General features: G+C 35.7%; 1 protein-coding gene across 2 annotated transcripts in view; it reads right to left on the bottom strand.

Annotated features, from left to right (window-relative positions):
• LOC124364679 (ral guanine nucleotide dissociation stimulator-like 1) overlaps positions 1-23,815 on the bottom strand; it is a 78,294-nt gene that overhangs the window by 49,788 nt on the left and 4,691 nt on the right. For both annotated transcript variants that reach the window (XM_046820345.1, XM_046820344.1), the window contains exon 2: positions 22,958-23,065. In XM_046820345.1, coding sequence (XP_046676301.1) covers positions 22,958-23,065 — 108 coding nt within the window. The remainder of the gene's footprint in view (positions 1-22,957; positions 23,066-23,815) is intronic.

Here is a 23,815-nt window from a genome sequence, read left to right on the forward strand (position 1 = left end):
TTGCTTTACCTGTAATCGCTAGGGAATTATCAAACCCGTGCGTGATTTTCTTTACAACCTGTATATACTGAACTACAGGTACTGTCTGAGTGCCATATACACCATTATAGCATGGTTTTAGATGGAGAATTTGGATATATTAAGGACTTTAATTTTATAGATTATAGACATGTTTATTTATGCATACGATTGTAGAGATTTGCACTAAAAAAGATATTGATTATTAGTTGCGCTAGTTTTGTTGTTGGACGAATAGGAGGGTATCAAAAGGGTTAAAAATACGAAATAATAATTTTTATCCTTCAGACACAAATAAAAAATGTGTAGATTTCCAGAAAAGCCAGGTTGTGTGGATATTCAATGGAAATTCTCTCTCAACTTCTGGACTTTACGAACTTCCTTTTAAAAAAGAACCCAAACAACCACACAACCACAATTCATCATATAATAACAGAGCCATTACAACAGTTGTTATATACAAAAAGAATTGACTGTACAAAGAACTAAGTTACTAATTAATCATTTACTCTCCCATCCCAAGAGTATGGTAACCTCCATCGTCGAATAAAAACAAAACTAAGGATTCGCCAAACAAAAACTTTTGTATTGCCATTATTTGTAGTACTTACTCCATATTTTACAGTAATTATCATGCACACTATTGGGGGATCATAACTTGTAACCAATTATCGCAAGTGACACGAAGGATCAATTCTTATATATCTCTATTATTTTAAACATTAACACACATATCAAACTGCAAGAGCACCCAAATTCCTACTAATTAATTATACTAATGCGTCCTATGTTTCATTTTTGCATCAAATTGGAAATTATTAGTTCTAATAGAATACCCTGAACTAAAATAGCAGAATTGTTGATTATTTACAGAAAATAATTACAGAGGAAGTTCATCTATTGAATTCATTACTACTAATATTCAGGCAATGACAGTAGTATATAATCGTTCCCTCTACTTACGTCTGGATAGATCGATGCGGAAAATTGTATCATCTCAATTATCTAAAAATTTAATTAACCTTTTTTGTTTGTTCATTGACTTTTTAAAGCGCAATATGGTATATAACTAATATTAGCAAATTTACATTATACACGTATCAAATTATACCAAAATTCACTTGAGCAGTTTGAAACTTGGTTTAAATTAAAGTAAGTAATTAAAGTATAAATAATTAGTATATAATTACTAAAGTATCAACAAACTTTATCATAGTAACGAAATAAAACTTCTAATAATACCCGCTCTCACTTTTCCCCCAGATCGCGAATATCGCACTAAAGCCTCCGATACGACGCAATCATCGGCAGCCTCAGTCTGACCGCTTAATCAGATTACGTCTCAATCTACTTTCCAATATAATTTCTAATTGCTTCCTGAACGTGACACGCTTATTATATCTCAACTGTATTGGCCATTAATAATCGAAATTATACTAATTAAAGCGAAATGATTTTATTACTGTAGTGTAAAGAACAGAAATAAAATGAATCAATCAGTTACTTTCAAATAATTATTTTTTAACTTTCGGAGGTCCAGTCGGGGCCTCCAGCTTTCGAAGGTTCTAAGGGGACAGTTTGAGGGTGGGAAATTTCATGGAATGTGCCAAAGAAGGCACTCACCAAGAGAAGTTTTCTTTCCAGACCACCACCAAGAGGCGTCCCTGGACCAGACGTACGGTATCAGAGGTAGACGAAACCAGAAAGGGTTCCAGGAGATTCGGGAGAAATATACTTTAGCACGCACAAAGGGGCACAAAAAAGAGTAAACAAGGGATTACAAAATAGGTAAAATAACGAGGAGAATGGTGAGATGGTATAATGAGCAGAGAAGTGAATGTGTGCGGAAGACACACAGGGGGTAGTTGTGTCGAGAGTGACAGCAGGGTGGTTAAGCCGAGATAAATTTAGAATTGGTATTTGAGGGACAACAGCTGATCCCTCTCGCTCGTTTATTGATTAAACGGAATAAACTTAATTAAATTAAATCTTACTAATTTTAATCAAAACTAAACAACTACACTGTATTTCAGCACTGTTTGTTTTGCTAGTGTCAATTTGTTGTTACAAACCAATATGTTATGTCTCTATCTACGTTTGTTCCTATGGCTACATAGCAATAACCTTTACTGTTTGCAAGTATGTCTACATTAATTGAGGTAGCAAACATATACTAAAAAAGCAATAGACTGGGCGTAGTCGAGCGACAAGTGAAGCCAGGGCAGGAGGGGGTCGCCAATGCGGAGTGGGGAGGCAAAGCACGAGCCTTTCCCTACTGAGCAATACGCCTCACTGTCTCACTACTGGCCGCCGGTGTTTGACAATGGTTCAGTGAAATCGCCAATACTGGGACTTGGTTAAACTTGGTCAACTTCAACTTCCGTATTGGCTCTTACATGAGAATATCCGGTCTATTATGTGCTCTGTGGGTACCAACATGATATGGACTGCAGCACAAGTAAGAAAACATCGTTAAGAGAAAAAGTGCCCAATGAATATGCAGATTGGCTGAAATAAACACACTTTCTAAATATGTTATAATTAAAACTGTCTCCGATAGGAAACAAATCAAATAGTTTCAAGTTTTACTATTTTTATATACTAATTGGTTTGAATAACATATTATGTCTGAACTTTTAGGTTTTAATGAGCAATATTGATTTAGACAGGTATATAGAATTGTCTATGCATATAGTGCTTACGGTAAATTTAAATCACGAAATCTATAGGACACGAATTGGGTTTGCCTTAAAATACAACTATTCTAATATTGCAATATTCTATGTGCAAGTTTAGTTTTGAAATAAAAAAAATGAATTGGCCTAAGAATTCTGTTAAGTTAGCATTAAATAATAATTAAAATTTATTTTTTTACGTTCTAAATGTTACTCGATGCCTAAATGAAAATCCAATTACCAATACTCTGTTAATGCTTGCTAATTGACAAAGTTCGGAATAAAGCTATCGCTTCCAGGATCTGATCACAACATTGATAAATGTTCGCTTTGGTTAAAAATAACATTTCATCTGTTGATGTTTAGCCCAAACCGAACTGACAGCTATGTACGGTTCAATATAAACAGTTTCGTTTGTAATAATCTGTGTAGATTGTAGATTTTATCTATTGATGTTTGGCCCACACCGAACTCAGCTATGTACGTTTCCATATCAACAGTTACGTTCGTATCTGTAGGTTACAGATTTCATCTGTTGATAATCAGCCCAAACCGAACTGACACCATGTACGTTTCCATATCAACAGTTACGTTCGTATCTGTGGGTTAAAGATTTCATCTGTTGATATTCAGCCCAAACCGAACTGACACCATGTACGTTTCCATATCAACAGTTACGTTCGTATCTGTAGATTACAGATTTCATCTGTTGATATTCAACCCAAACCGAACTGACAACATGTACGTTTCCATATCAACAGTTACGTTCGTATCTGTAGGTTACAGATTTCATCTGTTGATATTCAGCCCAAACCGAACTGACACCATGTACTTTTCCATATCAACAGTTACGTTCGTATCTGTAGGTTACAGATTTCATCTGTTGATATTCAGCCCAAACCGAACTGACACCATGTACGTTTCCATATCAACAGTTACGTTCGTATCTGTAGGTTACAGATTTCATCTGTTGATATTCAGCCCAAACCGAACTGACACCATGTACGTTTTCATATCAACAGTTACGTTCGTATCTGTAGGTTACAGATTTCATCTGTTGATATTCAGCCCAAACCGAACTGACAACATGTACGTTTCCATATCAACAGTTACGTTCGTATCTGTAGGTTACAGATTTCATCTGTTGATATTCAGCCCAAATCCGAACTGACACCATGTACGTTTCCATATCAACAGTTACGTTCGTATCTGTAGGTTACAGATTTCATCTGTTGATATTCAGCCCAAACCGAACTGACACCATGTACGTTTCCATATCAACAGTTACGTTCGTATCTGTAGGTTAAAGATTTCATCTGTTGATATTCAGCCCAAACCGAACTGACACCATGTACGTTTTCATATCAACAGTTACGTTCGTATCTGTAGGTTACAGATTTCATCCATTGATATTCAGCCCAAACCGAACTGACACCAAGTACGTTTCCATATCAACAGTTACGTTCGTATCTGTAGGTTACAGATTTCATCTGTTGATATTCAGCCCAATCCGAACTGACACCATGTACGTTTTTCATATCAACAGTTACGTTCGTATCTGTAGGTTACAGATTTCATCTGTTGATTATTCAGCCCAATCCGAACTGACACCCATGTACGTTTTCACATCAATCAGTTACGTTAGTATCTATAGGTTCAGACAGATTTCATCTGGTGATATTCAGCCCAAATCCGAACTGACACCATGTAACGTTTTCATATCAACAGTTTACGTTAGTATCTGTAGGTTACAGATTTCATCTGTTGATATTCAGCCCAAACCGAACTGACACCATGTACGTATTGCATATCAACAGTTACGTTCGTATCTGTGGTTAAAGATTTCATCTGTTGATATTCAGCCCAAACCCGAACTGACACCATGTACGTTTCCATATCAACAGTTACGTTTTTCGTATCTGTAGATTACAGAGTTCATCTGTTGATATTCAGCCAAACCGAACTGACAACATGTACGTTGTCCATATCAACAGTTACGTTCGTATTCTGTAGGTTACAGATTTCATCTGTTGATATTTCAGCCCAAACCGAAACTGACACCATGTACTTTTCCATATCAACAGTTAACGTTCGTATCTGTAGGTTACAGATTTTCAATCTGTTGATATTCAGACCCATACCGAAACTGACACAAAAAAATGTACGTTTCCATATCAACAGTTACGCGTTCGTATCTGTATGTTACAGATTTCATCTGTTGATATTCAGCCCAAAAAACCGAACTGACACCATGTACGTTTTCATATCAACAGTTACGTTTCGTATCTGTAGGTTACAGAATTTCATCTGTTGATATTCAGCCCAAACGAACTGACAACATGTACGTTTCCATATCAACAGTTACGTTCGTATCTGGTAGGTTTACAGATTTCATCTGTTGATATTCAGCCCAAACCGAACTGTGACACCATGTACGTTTCCATATCAACAGTTACGTTCGTATCTGTAGGTTACAGATTTCATCTGTTGATATTCAGCCCAAACCGAACTGACACACCATGTACGTTTTCCATATCAACAGTTACGTTCGTATCTGTAGGTTAAAGATTTCATCTGTTGATATTCAGCCCAAACCGAACTGACACCCCCATGTACGTTTTTTCATATCAACAGTTACGTTCGTATCTGTAGGTTACAGATTTCATCCATTGATATTCAGCCCAAACCGAACTGACACCAAGGTTACGTTTCCATATCAACAGTTACGACGTTCGTATCTGTAGGTTACAGATTTCATCTGTTGATATTCAGCCCAATCCGAACTGACACCCATGTACGTTTTCATATCAACAGGTTACGTTCGGTATCTGTAGGTTACAGATTTCATCTGTTGATATTCAGCCCAAACGAAACTGACAACATGTTACGTTTCCCAATATCAACAGTTACGTTTTCGTAATCTGTAGGTTACAGATTTCATCTGTTGATATTTCAGCCCAAACCGAACTGACACCATGTTTACGTTTCCATATTCAACAGTTACGTTCGTATCTGTAGGTTTACGGGTTAGTGATTTCATCTGTTTGATATTCAGCCCAAACCGAACTGACTAACACCATGTACGTTCCATATCAACAGTTACGTTCGTATCTGTAGGTTAAAGATTTCATCTGTTGATATTCAGCCCAAACCGAACTGAACACCATGTACGTTTTTCATAATCAAACAGTTTAAACGTTCGTATCTGTAGGTTACAGATTTCATCCATTGATATTCAGCCCAAACCGAACTGACACCAAGTACGTTTCCATATCAACAGTTACGTTCGTATCTGTAGGTTACAGATTTCATCTGTTGATATTCAGGCCCAATCCGAACTGACACCATGTACGTTTTCATATCAACAGTTTACGTTCGTATCTGTAGGTTACAGATTTCATCTGTTGATATTCAGCCCAATCCGAACTGACACCATGTACTTTTTTGCACATCAACAGTTTACGTTAGTAATATATAGGTTACAGATTTCAACTGTTGATATTCAGCCCAAACCGAAACTGACACCCCCCCATGTACGATCCATATTCTAATCAACAGTTTTTACGTTCGTATCTGTGGGTTACAGATTTCATCTGTTGATATTCAGCCCAAACCGAACTGACAACATGTTATAAAAAATAAACGTTTTCCATATCAACAGTTACGTTTCGTATCTGTAGGTTACAGATTTCATCTGTTTGATATTCAGCCCAAACCGAACTGACACCATGTACGTTTCCATATCAACAGTTACGTTTCGTATATGTAGGTTACAGATTTCATCTGTTTGATATTCATCCCAAACCGAACTGACACCATGTAAAACGTTTCCATATCAACTGAGTCTACGTTCGTATCTGTAGGTTAAAGATTTCATCTGTTGATATTCAGTCCCAAACCGAACTGACAACCATGTACAGTTTTTCATATCACAGTTACGTTCGTATCTGTAGGTTACAGATTTCATCCATTGATATTCAGCCCAAACCGAACTGACACCAAGTACGTTTCCATATCAACAGTTACGTATTCGTATCTGTAGGTTTACAGATTTCATCTGTTGATTATTCAGCCCAAATCCGAACTGACACCATGTACGGTTTTCATATCAACAGTTTACTTTCGTATCAGTAGGTTACAGATTTCATCTGTTGATATTCAGCCCAATCCGAACTGACACCATGTACTTTTTTCACATCAACAGTTACGTTAGTATCTATAGGTTACAGATTTCATCCTGTGATATTACAGCCCAATCGAATCGAACTGACACCATGTACGTTTTCATATCAACAGTTACGTTAGTATCTGTAGGTTACAGATTTCATCTGTTGATATTCAGCCCAAACCGAACTGACACCATGTACGTATTCATATCACAGTTACGTTCGTATCTGTGGGTTAAAGATTTCAATCTGTTGATATATCAGCCCAAACCAAACTGACACCATGTACGTTTCCATATCAACAGTTACGTTCGTATCTGTAGATTACAGATTTCATCTGCTTGATTATTCAGCCCAAACCGAACTGACAACATGTACGTTTCCATATCATCAACAGTTACGTTCGTATCTGTTAGGTTTACAGATTTTCATCTGTTTGATATTCAGCCCAAACCGAACTGACACGCATGTACTCTTCCATATCAACAGTTACGTTTCGTATCTGTAGGTTACAGATTTCATCTGTTGATATTCAGCCCAAAGCCCGAACTGACACCATGTACGTTTCCATATCAACAGTTACGTTCGTATCTGTAGGTTACAGATTTCATCTGTTGATATTCAGCAGCCCAAACCGAACTGACACCATGTACGTTTTCATATCAACAGTTTACTTCGTATATCTGTAGGTTTACAGATTTTCATCTGTTGATATTCAGCCCAAACCGAACTGACTACATGTACGTTTCCATATCAACAGTTACGTTCGTATCTGTAGGTTACAGATTTCATCTGTTGATATTCAGCACCCAAACCGAACTGACACCATGTACGTTTCCATATCAACAGTGTTACGTTTCGTATCTGTAGGTTACAGATTTCATCTGTTGATATTCAGCCCAAACCGAACTGACACCATGTACGTTTCCATATCAACAGTTACGTTCGTATCTGTAGGTTAAAAGATTTCATCTGTTGATATTCAGCCCAAACCGAACTGACACCATGTACGTTTTTTTCATATCAACAGTTACGTTCGTATCTGTAGGTTACAGATTTCATCCATTGATATTCAGCCCATAACCGAACTGACACCAAGTACGTTTCCATATCAACAGTTACGTTCGTATCTGTAGGTTACAGATTTCATCTGTTGATATTCAGCCCAATCCGAACTGACACCATGTACGTTTTCATATCAACAGTTACGTTCGTATCTGTAGGTTACAGATTTCATCTGTTGATATTCAGCCCAAACCGAACTGACAACATGTACGTTTCCATATCAACAGTTACGTTCGTTATCTGTAGGTTACAGATTTCATCTGTTGATATTCAGCCCAAACCGAACTCGACACCATGTACGTTTCCATATCAACAGTTACGTTCGTATCTGTAGGTTACAGATTTCATCTCGTTGATATTCAGCCCAAACCGAACTGACACCATGTACGTTTCCATATCAACAGTTTACGTTCGTATCTGTAGGTTAAAGATATCATCTGTTGATAATTCAGCCCAAACCGAACTGACACCATGTACGTTTTTCATATCAACAGTTACGTTCGTATCTGTAGGTTTACAGATTTCATCCATTGTATATTCAGCCCAAACCGAACTGACACCAAGTACGTTTCCATATCAACAGTTACATTCGTATCTGTAGGTTACGTTCCAGATTTCATCTGTTGATATTCAGGCCCAATCCGAACTGACACCAATGTACGTTTTTCATAATCAACAGTTTACGTTCGTATCTGTAGGTTACAGATTTCATCTGTTGATATTCTGCCCAATCCGAACTGACACCATGTACGTTTTCATATCAACAGTTACGGTTCGTATCTGTAGATTACAGATTTCATCTGTTGATATTCAGCCCAAACCGAACTGACAACAATGTACGTTTCCATATCAACAGTTACGTTTCGTATCTGTAGGTTACAGGATTTCATCTGTTGATATTCAGCCCAAACCGAACTGACACCTATGTACTTTTCCATATCAACAGTTTACGTTCGTATCTGTAGGTTACAGATTTCATCTGTTGATATTCCAGCCCAAACCGAACTGACACCATGTACGTTTCCATGATATCAACAGTTACGTTATCGTATCTGTAGGTTACAGATTTCATCTGTTTGATATTCAGCCCATACCGAACTGACACCATGTACGTTTTTTCATATCAAACAGTTACGTTCGTATCTGTAGGTTACAGATTTCAATCTGTTGATTATTCAGCCCAAACCGAACTGACAACAATGTACGTTTCCATATCAAACAGTTACGTTCGTATCTGTAGGTTACAGATTTCATCTGTTGATATTCAGCCCAAACCGAACTGACACCAAGTACGTTTCCATATCAACAGTTACGTTTCGTATCTGTAGGTTACAGAATTTCATCTGTTGATATTCCAGCCGCAAACCGAACTGACACCATGTAACTGTTTCCATATCAACAGTTACGTTCCGTATCTGTAAGGGTTAAAGATTTCATCTGTTGATATTCAGCCCAAACCGAACTGACACCACGGATGTACTGTTTTCATATCAACAGTTACGTTTCGTAATCTGTAGGTTACAGATTTCATCCATTGATATTTCAGCCCAAACCGAACTGACACCAAGTACGTTCTCCATATCAACAGTTACGTTCGTATCTGTAGGTTACAGATTTCATCTGTTAGATATTCAGCCCAATCCGAACTGACACAATGTACGTTTTCACATCAACAGTTACGTTTAGTATCTATAGGTTTACAGATTTCATCTGTTGATATTCAACAGCCCCAATACGAACTGACACCATGTACGTTTCATATCAACAGTTACGTTAGTTATCTGTAGGTTACAGATTTCATCTGTTGATATTCAGCAGCCCAAACCGAACTGACACCATGTACGTTTTCATATCAACAGTTACGTTCGTATCTGTAGGTTACAGATTTCATCTGTTGATATTCAGCCCAAACCGAACTGACACCATGTACGTTTCCATATCAACAGTTTCGTTCTTAGTAATCTATGTAAGTTACAGATTTTACCTATTAGTATTCATACTAAACCGAAATGAAAGCTGTGTACGTTTATATATCGACAATTTCGTTCGTAATAATCTCTGTATGTTACAGATTTCATCTGTTGATGTTCAGCCCAAACCGAACTGACAGCTATGTACGTTACAGTTTAACAGTTTAGTTTGAAATAATTTCTGTATTTTACAGTGCATGTGTTTCATAATAGAAATGGATAAAACTCGGACAGGTGCAATTAATCGAATCACTATAGACAACATATTTGTTTATTTAGTCTGAGTTTCATTTCATATGAAATATCCCAATTCCAATTACGCAATTTCAATAAAGGCTACTGCAATACAAATATTGTGACTGACAAATAACCAAATTGATTTAATGTTTTCATTTGTTATTGACATTTCTGCTTGATATTGTTCAGAATATTTCAAATACAATCATATAAAATATAAGCAGCTATGTTTTTTATTTAAAAACAATATATAGATGTATAGTCTACAGATCGAACACAGACAAGTTATTTTCCTGGTGTCCGATCAGTCTGTCTATCCTACGATTACTAACTATAAATTCAATATGACTTTATTTAAGTTTTGTTTTATCGCACTGAATAAAAATATAATATTGCAGTTTTATTATTGTCTCTGTGTTACCTTATTTAACACTTTCAGAAATTTAAATCTGAGTCCAACTAGAAACATTATTAGAGCCTCAACAGGAAAATTACTAATAAGATCTGGACACATTTATATAGCAAGCCGAGTCCATTATTTTTTTACTTGTTTTACTTCTTTTGGTGTACATTTTTAATCTTCGTTTCCTATGTCAAACAAATTAAATTTATTGAGAGCAGTCACAACAGTTGTATTCTTATTATTATGTCAAGAAAAAAGAAATTCTTAATTCTGTTTTATAACTACTAGTATCGTAACAGCAAAAATCTGGTAGACCAGGTAACAACCTCTAATACAAGAATGGTAATGTGCCTAGCATTCAGCATTCAAATATTCTGGAATATCTGTAGGCATCAATAATTACGTTTATAGTTTTCTATATCGCTCCCCCAACTCTCAAAGCCCTTTTTCGTCTCAAGGTGGGTGAAAATCAAGAACGAAAATCACTGGGGAAAGTCTTTACTTAAATCAACCACAACATTTAATTTTATAGTCTATCGCATAACACTGACAAATATATGTTAGAACTCATTAAATTAGAACATGTAATAATTTTTTGACCAATGAATGTCATCTACACATACCTCAGTGGATTTTATAGTTATCCATCTATTGCAATCACTCTGAAAAGGAATCCGTGACATAAGTAAAGTTACATTTCTTTTATGGGCTTTTCTAATATAGCGGGGGCTTCCGAAAATGGAAATTGCCTTAACTAATTGCTTATTGATAAAAAATACTCGGTGAACAGATATCAGGTAAGTATAAAAGCGGCCGTTCACATTCATACTACATTAATTTAATATCACAAATAATCCACAAATAGAACATTTCTAACTACAATTAAGCGTATACTTGTTATAACTCGTAAGGGTTCTAAGCATTAGCAATTGGAAATCATTCAGAAAAACTGGCTAAAAGGCTTAAGAAAATTCAAGTAATTTGCAAAATGTTGTTTTACAGTACACTTCCGATTTATAGTATCCTTCTGGAACACTACTATTGTTTATTGTATAGAACAGATACCGCCATTAGAGGGATGGGCAGGCTTACATAAATGTTTGAATATTTAAACTAAACATGCCAGTAACAAGGCAGGGCACGATGTACCCTTCCATTACATTATAATACGCTCGGTCTATACTACACTACTCCTTCTATTACAATACGCTGGGTCTACTCTTACCATAACATTATAGTAATACGCTCGGTCTACACAACACTACTCCTTCCACTACAATACGCTGGGTCTACTCTTACCATTACATTATAATACGCTCGATCTACTCATACCATAATATTATAACATGCTCGCGTCTACACTACACTACTCCTTCTATTACAATATAATACGCTTGGTTTACAATGCACTACTCCTTCCATTACGTTATAAAACGCTCGGTCTACACTACACTACTAATTCCATTACATTACAGTACGCTCGGTCTACACTACACTACTCCTTCCATTACATTACAGTACGCTCGGTCTACACAACACTACTCCTTCCATTACATTATAATACGCTCGGTCTACACTACACTACTCCTTCCATTACATTATTATACACTCGGTCTACACAACACTACTCCTTCCATTACATTACATTATTTTACACTCGGTCTACACAACACTACTCCTTCCATTACATTATTATACACTCGGTCTACACTACACTACTCCTTCCATTACATTATTGCAGTACTCGGTCTAAACAACACTACTCCTTCCATTACATTATTACAGTACGTTCGGTCTACACAACACTACTCCTTCCATTACATTACAGTACGCTCGGTCTACACAACACTACTCCTTCCATTACATTATTATGTATTCGGTCTACACAACACTAATCCTTCCATTACATTACAGTACGTTCGGTCTACACAACACTACTCCTTCCATTACATTATTATGTATTCGGTCTACACTACACTACTCCTTCCATTACATTACAGTACGCTCGGTCTACACAACACTACTCCTTCCATTACATTATTATACACTCGGTCTACACAACACTACTCCTTCCATTACATTATTTTACACTCGGTCTACACAACACTACTCCTTCCATTACATTATTATACACTCGGTCTACACAACACTACTCCTTCCATTACATTACAATACGTTCGGTCTACTCTACACTACTCTGTTTTGTAAAGTCGCAACCTCTTCTGGGCTGTCATTATAGTTCTACTGTAGTCTGCAATTTTATGAAAATGTAGGCTCTTAGCAGGTACTGATATTTCTTAAACCAAAATTTAGTTTCTTTATAGCAACGTTTCCATTCAATATTCTTCATATCAACCGTTTATTAAAAAATGTAAGATTTCTTGTAATCAAATTGGATCCAAATTTATATATTTGCCAAACATAAGAAACCTATTTTGAAGAGAGCAATGCACCATTTTAATGACTGACGAGCTAGAAATATTGCATTACATTTCGTTAATTTTCAAATATCAACATTCTCTTATTTTTCACCGTTTAGTTAATATAATAGTTTCACATATAAAAAATATTATTCGGCGGAAAAGTGGCGTTTGAAAATATTCACAGGTTAACAATTCAGCACGAATACACACACAGTACTGATACACGTACTCAGGATACAGTTCCATTATGCCTTGACCACCCCTCATCCCCCGCCACACACTTACACAACCAACCACATCGGCTGATCCAACACAAACACAGACAGACCAATCTGCTGAGTGCCCTATTATAATTCCACTCACAAAAATGTAATTGCTTTACATTTCCACCTGTGCATTGAATTTTATTATTTGTCAAATCGTTCCAAAAGTTACAACAATATATTTTCTCTTAATTAAACATTTTTGGTTGCACTGATCTTCTACTCGTGTAATATATTAAACAATAGAATTGCTACAGGCATACATATTGCATGAGAACTACATGTATATATATATATATATATATATATATATATATATATATATATATATATATAATTTTACCAAGTACTAGTTTCTAAATATGGATTTACGAACAAGTGTTTCCCAACTGAGTTGATCTCTCGGATCCACCTCAGACTTGGGGAAACTGAAATCTTCTTAACGAGATGCGAAGTGGGGGCTACAAACTTGCTACAACAATCGGGGCGAAACTTGTTTGATTCATTTAAAACTTTAAACCGATTCTTGGTTGTCGAGTTCTGTTATTTAGTCGATAACGACGTCATACAGGTATAAAGAAGTTTCCGTACAACACTCTGTAATACAAAATTCTGTACATTTCAGATATTATAAAAATGTTCTAACTATTACATGTTAGCAACATAAGTGAATTAAAATCATCAATAAGAGAATTGTTGATTAGCATAGACCAGCGTGGTTTATTCATTTTGCAGCAGGCCAATTTTATTTTAACTTAAAAAATAAAGTGCCTTTAATCGTGTAAATTTTTAAATTGAGATAAGTTGCTTTTATTGCTTTTGTAAATATAATACTCACTTGTGAAGTTATTCGCCGTTTTCACTTTTGACACTTGGAACGTACTTTATGATCGAAAAGTTGCAAATAGTAATTTATAACTGACTTAATGTTACAGATAAATAGTACTTGAAAGGATAACAGGATTACGTACATTTGTCATGGCTATAGGTTATAAGAGGTATTACAAAATGTTTCAAGGATTGGACGTTTCTATCCTCTTCGTAGATCCTCATCGTATCTATCCTCTAGGAATCTAACCCCCCACTTGACGAAGAGGATTCCAATCCTCGAAACTTTGTGTTATACCTTTTATAACCTATAACGATGGTAAATGTCCGAAATCCTGTTACCCTTTAAACCCTTCCATAACAGATTTTAAACAAAGAAATAATATCTGTTACAGAATGTTGATAACTGATATTTAAAACTGCTTAAATATTCAAAATTACAATTATTTGGAACCGATTGTTAATGATTTCTAATAGTTTAAATAAGGCGTGCATTAAAAGAGCTAAAAGTAAACAGTGATAACAAGATACAGTAAATTACACGACCCTTACACTCCCACCCACACTAGACTGTGTTTGGCAAAGGTCACACAACCCTGATGAAACCGAACTTCCTTGTCTCTCAGGAAATTATTGTCTAAATTTGCACATTAATCAACATACGACACAAACCACTCGAGTTTGAATTGTTATATGCCAAAGACAAACTTGCCACTCCACGTCATTGTTTATTTCAATATTATAACAAATAGGGACACCACCAATTCGATATTTGAAGAACTTTAACACAATTATACAAATTTGGAAAAAACTACAGCAATAAAAATATTAAACAAGAACTGAATTTTTAACTGTGTAAACTTATTTGAAGTTAAAATTATCCGTAATTATCTCAGCATTAAATACCTGTTGGTTTTAAAATGCGGTTGGCTTTTCACGCAGATCCAAACATTTACTACGAGTTAATACAAAATAAACAAATTAAATTTCAAACGTTTTACTAACAGAATACCTCACCATATATTTCCAGAAAAAAATCCTGATTCCTTCACAATTCATCCATCGTTAAAAACAAACTTGAAACTATAGACCACATATTTGTTAACAAACTAGTTAACGAAAAACAAATATTCAAGTACTATGAAAACATAAAAATGTCTCTATTGTTCCATAACAGGACAGTATTTTATATAGTTTATTGGGATGTGGGGATGGGGGAAATATATAACGATTAATTAAATTTATGGATAAGAAATGAATCTCCTATAAATTTTTACCAATGGATAATATATTTGCCAGGACGAGAGTAATTGCTATGTTTCATTTAGAAATCAAATTAGAAACATGTATAAAATGTTAAACATACACATGTATATATAGATTGAAAATCTCGTACCTATTCGCCAGATTTTGTTATTAAGGTAGTCTCCGTTTAAACAATCTGAGGAAAATCGATTCAACTAGGAGAGACCAAAGTTGAACTCTGGTTCATAAACTTTACACGATCCGAGAGTAAAGTAGCAGATTAGTGTAGGTTGTGACAAAGTTATGAAATTGGCCAACTCGGGCTTTCTTAATTCTCGGCCTCAAGCCAATACAACCTCAATGGACAACCCCGAGATACCAAAGTAGAACTCTGGTTCATAAACTTTACACGATCCGAGAGTAAAGTAGCAGATTAGTGTAGGTTGTGACAAAGTTATGAAACTGGCCAACTCGGGCTTTGTTAATTCTCGGCCTCAAGCCAATACAACCTCAAGGGACAACCCCGAGATACCAAAGTAGAACTCTGGTTCATAAACTTTACACGATCCGAGAGTAAAGTAGCAGATTAGTGTAGGTTGTGACAAAGTTATGAAACTGGCCAACTCGGGCTTTGTTAATTCTCAGCCTCAAGCCAATACAACCTCAAGGGACAACCCCGAGATAGCAAAGTAGAACTCTGGTTCATAAACTTTACACGATCCGAGAGTAAAGTAGCAGATTAGTGTAGGTTGTGACAAAGTTATGAAACTGGCCAACTCGGGCTTTGTTAATTCTCAGCTTCAAGCCAATACAACCTCAAGGGACAACCCCGAGATAGCAAAGTAGGAACTCTGGTTCATAAACTACACGATCCGAGAGTAAAAGTAGCAGATTAGTGTAGGTTTGTGACAAAGTTATGAAACTGGCCAACTCGGGCTTTGTTAATTTCTCAGCTTCAAGCCAATACAACCTCAAGGGACAACCCCGAGATACCAAAGTAGAACTCTGGTTCATAAACTTTACACGATCCGAGAGTAAAGTAGCAGATTAGTGTAGGTTGTGACAAAGTTATGAAACTGGCCAACTCGGGCTTTGTTAATTCTCGGCCTCAAGCCAATACAACCTCAAGGGACAACCCCGAGATACCAAAGTAGAACTCTGGTTCATAAACTTTACACGATCCGAGAGTAAAGTAGCAGATTAGTGTAGGTTGTGACAAAGTTATGAAACTGGCCAACTCGGGCTTTGTTAATTCTCGGCCTCAAGCCAATACAACCTCAAGGGACAACCCCGAGATACCAAAGTAGAACTCTGGTTCATAAACTTTACACGATCCGAGAGTAAAGTAGCAGATTAGTGTAGGTTGTGACAAAGTTATGAAACTGGCCAACTCGGGCTTTGTTAATTCTCGGCCTCAAGCCAATACAACCTCAAGGGACAACCCCGAGAGACCAAAGCCCTCATTAAACTAACTTTACACCTTGCTATGGGTGTTTTATTTCCTTGGTTATTCCTTTAATTATATGCACGTGAAAGTATTCTTTTCTCATTAAGGACTTTGCATGTTTATGTATGTTAACCTAATTATTAAATGCTAACGACGGAGTTCCCTTTCTTATTTACGTACATTTTTTAATATTGAAAGTAATTCATTCCAAACTATGGTTTTTCCAAGATCCATTACATTTTCAGACTTTCCATAATGATTTTTATTATTTTTACTCTTATTAACTCACCGAAGCTAACAATATAGCACAAATAGCATATTTATACATTTACTAGTCATGAACAAAATAACAGATTTAATTCTAGTTTGAATAGAAGTTCAGTTTAATCTAACTAAGGGTAACATTTTGTTTGTACTTTATTCATATACAAATGTATGGTCTGATATAATTCAGAACCTCTAGAGTTCAGTTATATCGAAGTAATATCACTTTGTGAAACGACACGTACCTTTATTTTACACATATCTCCACACTACAAACCCGTTCTATTGTGTGGATATAGCGATACACACCTAAGGACCTCGTAACCTAAGGATAATGAGGTAAGGATCTCATACTTGCTAATCTAAAATTATTGAGTAAGAAATACAAAGCTAGTATCGTAATTTAAACCTGCTTGCATGTAAAATGTGAAACCAATGACAGCATTACTGACCTATAAACCGAACACGGAAGCGATTCTGTGAAAAAAAAAACAATTAATAATTAAAATACATATTAAATTGTTTATTTTTCCCTGGAAGAGTTAAATCGTAACAACACATTTTGTGTAATTGTTCTGAGCATTTCATTACAGCGCGATATATGGAAAATGCACTTACTATAAAAAGCCCACTATATCAATCTGTAATATATTACAATCCATAAACCTTACCATGTTCTATTAAAGTGGTTCAGGCATTGTTAACATGAGTTCCACATTCAACCGATGTGCATGAATTGTTGAAACGCATTTATAGGTATATCCAATCAGAGTAAGTGCAGTGGTATACATGGCGGGTGGTGTACTATGGTGGGGGGGAGGGGGTACATTTCTATCCTCTTGTACCTACCAATGCTTGTCGAATCCCTCAATTTGTAGTTTCAGTTTGATTGAAATGTTTTGTACTGTCCGTAGTTTTATAGTTTTTGTTCCTTTCAATTTATTTAAAGAAAAGAAGCTACATTTCGTTTTATTCCTAAACGAATATAATGATGGCATCATGTGTTGTTTATGCACAGAATAAATTAATCCTGGACATTCTCCGCAATCCACAATTTGCTGTCGTCGAAATATATTATGACGTATTCAATAGACATGGTACTACATTTAATAATTTGATGAAACTCATCAAAGCATTGTTCCCACATTCATTTACGATGGCGTTTCTTAGAATGATTTAAAACAAAAGATCACAAAATTAGCTAAGTCCGGTAAATCCCAGTTTTTCATCGTAGCGGATTGTGTTTTAAAAGGATCTCATTATTTCTTCACTAAAAGGTTTTAATGATGATTTTCAGCGGCACAAGTGGAAGCCAAACACTTAATACTGTTGGTGAAAACTTTAGTTACGTGCAAAAAGTAACATTTAATATACTAGTCAATTAATAATGAGTTTTCTTTAGTCAAGTATTTTGTCAAAGTTGCGCAACTCGTCTTTGCGTTTGGGTATATAATGAAAACATATTTTATCTTTGATCCCATAAAACCGGTCATATCTGTCATAAATATTACTTCAGAACATCTTTCACATTCAAACAGTGTTGTATGCTCGCTTGTGTGTAATGTATGGAAGCATGTAAACTGAGACCTAGCAAGAAATAATCCTGTGACAGGATATATGTTTTCGTCAGAAGATCTCACAGATTTATCTCTTGTCCAGAAAATGTTGAAGTTGTTCAGCCAATTCTATAGTGCTGCATGTTCGCTTGAGTGTAATGTATGGAAGCATGCAGATGGAGATCTAGCGAGAAATACTTTTGTGACAGGACATGTTTTGGTCAGAAGATCTCTCAGATTTATCTCTTGTCCAGAAAATATCAGAAGTTTTTCAGCCAGCTCTACAGTGTTTGTGACATGAAAAGTTGTTGTAAGTTCTTAAGCTGTTGATCAGCACCAAGAAACTTGTTCAACACAATGTTGACTTTGTTAACTTGCGCCATTCTTGTTGTTTTGTCGTTCTTAAAGAACGTGTCCTCTGTGCACTCCGTTTGCTTTTTTCACTTTTGACATACCAGATCGTTTCTGAGTTATTAAACTCAATACAATACTTGTCACCATATACATTTTAATAGGTATATTTACAGGATGTGTAGATAAGGCTATTACAAACTTCTGTGGCTGATAGTACTCATCATTTCAATCAAAAATTCTCGGTAAACATACATCGAGGAATGTGCCGTTTTGTCGCTAGCCACGATTTTATATTTTTGTACAAAAACTATCTCTTGAACTAGTTTAGCTACAGATACCAAACTCTGAACATAGGTTTTGATATACGTGTAGGAGAAAATTTTAAAAATCATACTGTCATTTAGCTTAACATTAACAAAATGGCCGATAGCCACAAACCTTTTGTGTCAGTTGAAAGACAGTTGTTTTGACATGTATGTTGCTCCCGGTATGTACAAGTATACCCATAAAGTAGCCTACTCGCCTATGCGTTTACAGATTTTGTTGAAAAAAATTCCGTTGTAATTTAAAAAATATTGCCAAAATAGTTGACATAATTTTTTATAAAATACCTGTTTTTTGTTATTTGAAATTAAAAATCTTCAATAAACACATTTTGTTAGTATTAAAGCACAATACACCATTTTTTTTTAAATTTCATCTTATTTATCCCAATATACAGTGTATATGCAAAGTAGATAACAATTTTTGTACAAAAATACAAAATGGCGGCTGGCGGCAAAACGAAGAACTGTATTTTGGTGACATTAACACCTTTTTCAAATAATAGTGTGGATAAAAAGACATATAAGAGAATCTGATTTTAAAATACTGGAGTTCTTAAGAAAAAACATAATGAAATAGTAATGATAAATCAAGTTTAAATTGCTATATTCACGCGTAAATCAGAACGGTAAATTTTAAATAAATTAATTGTTTTAATTTATAATAGAAATATAATATTATAATTTTAGGTTGTCATGTTGTAGGAAAATAAAAACTGTTTTTTCAAAACACCAAACGCGAAGTAAAGATAGTTATATTTCATAGATATGTGCTAACGAGCTTGTAAAATGTTGCTCCGGCGTGCTTTGGGATGGGGCAATGAGAAAGCTCGTCATCTAGATTACACTGGAGGATTGCTGGGTAACCAGATAGACCTCAAAAGACTACAAAAGTAGTCTAGGTGTCTCTGATGTCGAAACGATGCAACACGAAAACAACTAAAAGAATTCATCGTCTTAGCGTGACTAAACTCTGAACTCTGAAATAATTACGAGTACGAAGTGGTGTTGCCAAGATACTCTATCTCTTGCTCGATCCCTTTAGGGAAACGTGAACTCCAGATTCCAGGAGTCCATCTGTGACAATGTCAGATCTCACGGCGCTGCACTAAGCGGAAGGCGGAATGGAGCTGGACTCACATTCTAAAAATAGTTTGTTTCATCGTTTTTACACCTTGCTTTTGGACCAGATTTAGAGGTAAGGATTTATCATTGTCAAATATTACATAGTAGCAAGTTTAAGAGTGAATAAATCACTGTGAATCTTATAACATGAATCGTAACAATAAAAAAATAATTTACTAGGAACAAAAGGGGTTGTTTCGGTGCGCACCCTGTGTTTTACGGACGAAGCAAAGGTTGGAAAAACGGTTAAGCTCCTAAAGACACCTTCTCCCTGTGGTGAACACCTGTATTTTATCATACGGAAAAGAAAAATTAAAAACTAACACATGTCATTTCATTTTTATTACATAAAAGATCAATTTAGTAATACAGTCAGGTTTATACATAAAAAGGTTGTGTTTTTTTGAATGTGTTTCTACTGAAACAGTAACAGCTTTAGGTTAAAAATCAGACAAAAACTTAGATTGTGCGCCAGCTGATATTTTTAGTTCCGATGTTATATCAAAAAATCACTATATTTTTAACGTAAATGTAAGTAGTAAAACTGCTTTAATTGAGCAGTATGATAACAAGTATATTGTTAGAGAGTATCACAATGGAATGAAACTACTAAACAATATACTTACATATGACATATGATGGTTCATGAAGATTGTACGCTCAGTCATATTACAATCTAAAGAGGTCGGCTCCAGAAATTACATCCGCGCAAAGGAAGGTTAAATAGTGTTCCCTGGGCCGTGAAATTAGCCATTCACTCAGACTAAAGAGTCGGGCAGGGCCAGGTCGTGATAGGGGAACCGAATACTTACATGAATCGAATACGTAGTATAAGAAACACAATTGTATTCGAATATTCACATATTATTCGAATACTTTATCTGAAATGAGTATTTCTTGTCTATACTTGTCCTCCTTCCTATCCGCAGTCTATTGTTTTCTTAGTTATTTGGAATTTCGCATGCCAAAAGGGTTGGAAAAAATTTCCTTACCTCTTTTTTGCTTTCTACAAACATGTCATACACATGATTTATGAATTTCAGAAAAAATATATTTGTTTACTAGCTACTTTAGTTCTCTTTTCTACTGCAGGTCTCGTCGCCAATGGTCGAGACATACATTGGAGCCAAAAACCTGACTCATATTTAGTTTTTACACAGCATGAAATAAACATTCATTTTTCTCTCTTTTTTACAAATGTATTCATTAACTAAATAATTGTTCAACTTTACATCTTGTCACATTTGAAAATGTGTAATTATTTATTCCAAACTATGAATCTTCTTTTAATTACTCTTTTCAGAGTCCAGACATATGTTCATTTACCCCCCTCCCACCAACGAACACTTTTATATGAATACGAATACAGACCTTGAATATTTTATACTCCGAATGAACAATATACTGTAGGTTTGAATACAATTCTTCCATATAAATTGTAAAAGTATTTTAAATTATTTTGATATATTCGAATATGTGAATACTCGGGTTATATTCGAATACTATTCGAATTCACCATCAGAAACTTGGAGCCGGCCAGCCCCATAACACAGCCGCCGCCGCCGCAGCGCCGTTTACCGAGTTGTGATCCCCAATTAAAAGTTGCAGACTTAATTGCTCCAGAGCAACCAGGGTGAAGGAGACTCTCTCGTTATCTGACTCTCAAATATCGAACCAGATTTATCGATAATTGTCTCGTGTAGTGGCTCGCAACTCCGCTCATTTTTACATTCGAGACGAGAGTATATTTTATTGATAAAACCTTTGCCTTGCGTAAATACTAAGCGAAGCAATTTAGTACATCATGATACTTTTTTGGCGGACTATTGATGTATGTATGTTTTGCATGGGGGAAAGCTTTCGTTTCGCGTCATAGAACGTCACGCTTGTTCGCTCTGTAGACGCTAGGGGCGGAACTATCGCGACCATTTTGATGTCAGTTCAGGGCGTTTCTCTGTTCACTCGTTCAGTGGCTATTGAGCCGTGCTAGTAAGATGTTACTGTCGCTCCTTGTTGAAGTAACTAATTCTTTTGGCGGACCATTGGTGTATGTTTTGCACGGGGGAAAAAAACTTTCGTTTTAAGTCACGCACGTTTGTTTTTCACATGCTTTCAAAATATAGAATGACAGCTTTACCGAAAGGTAAACAAACCGTTATATAAACATCTGATTTAAATAAATGTTTCACTAATTGTTATAACTTTATTTATGTATTTTGAGCATTTTACTTGCCTGAATTCCGCTAACATGCCACATCAAATTACGAACCATGAATATTGTCCGTACTTAATTTCTCCTCCATTTGTAATACAATTTGTCCCTGTATGATCCGGTCAATGAATGATTCTAGACGACCGGTGATGATTTGTATAATAAGCTTTGGAGGATATACGCTGGTAAAACCAGGGTTAGTGGAAGCCAGATAGTAAAGATTTAGTCCACACTGGGTTGGACTATCGAAGTTATGCTTTTAGATAGGCAGCATGAGCACAATACGGCATCACATACTAGGTAACTGATTCTAGCATCGGTTGAACAGCACATCGGTGTACATTTAGGCATCTCTTACTCTATATGAACTATTTCCGACTTACCGAAGAGACGGACTTGGTGGGTCGGTGGTAGCGGACTTTCTTGAGGTAGACCGTGTACACGGCGCCGTCCACTCGCTCCTCCCCCCCCCAGTCTCTCCAGGTAGGCTGCTGTAACAGACAAGATACACCATGAGTGAGGATATGCGAATCACTTTCAACAAAGGCTACATGATACTATAACATTAACTTTTATAAATTATTTAAAACACAATGTAAGCTTTCTTCATCGAAGACCAGCTCAACTGCTACTCAGAACTTATCATCGCGAGACAGTAAAGATTCTGAGATGCTGTACATTTTGAGGTACACATTAAAAAATCAATCACAACCCTCTCAATTGATAAAAAAAGTAAAATCCGTCCTTTTTTCCTCATTGCAACACACTGAGTAAGGCCGATGTCTTACTGAGTCAGGCATCACATACCTGTCAGTCTAATAATGGAAATTGTAAAATACTAACCATCCATAATCTCTCATCAGTTGGTATGCATCAACGTTGAATGTTGAAAATGGATTGAACGCCTTCAGTTGTTTTTATATTAGCAGTCGAAACTCGTTTTTTTTTTTAATTTTCTTATAAAACCTTTCGTGTTTTTAACTGCATTCTAAATTAACATGAGCGTATGACAGGTGTTAATAAATGAGTAGTAAAATAGATTCGACTTTTCTGAACAAAAAAAATGGAATTAATTAATTGATTCAGTCTGTGACAGATTCCAACATTTCCGTAAAACCTTTGAAACTAATTTCTTCATTTGTTTAAAGACTCGTTAGTTCGACAAGAAGTTACAAATAACAGAATATCGAAGGCCCGGACACAACATAAATAGAGAGTTAACCCACAGACGGACGGTCTGT

This window comes from Homalodisca vitripennis, chromosome 6, assembly GCF_021130785.1.
Source record: "Homalodisca vitripennis isolate AUS2020 chromosome 6, UT_GWSS_2.1, whole genome shotgun sequence".
Lineage (NCBI taxonomy): Eukaryota > Metazoa > Arthropoda > Insecta > Hemiptera > Cicadellidae > Homalodisca > Homalodisca vitripennis.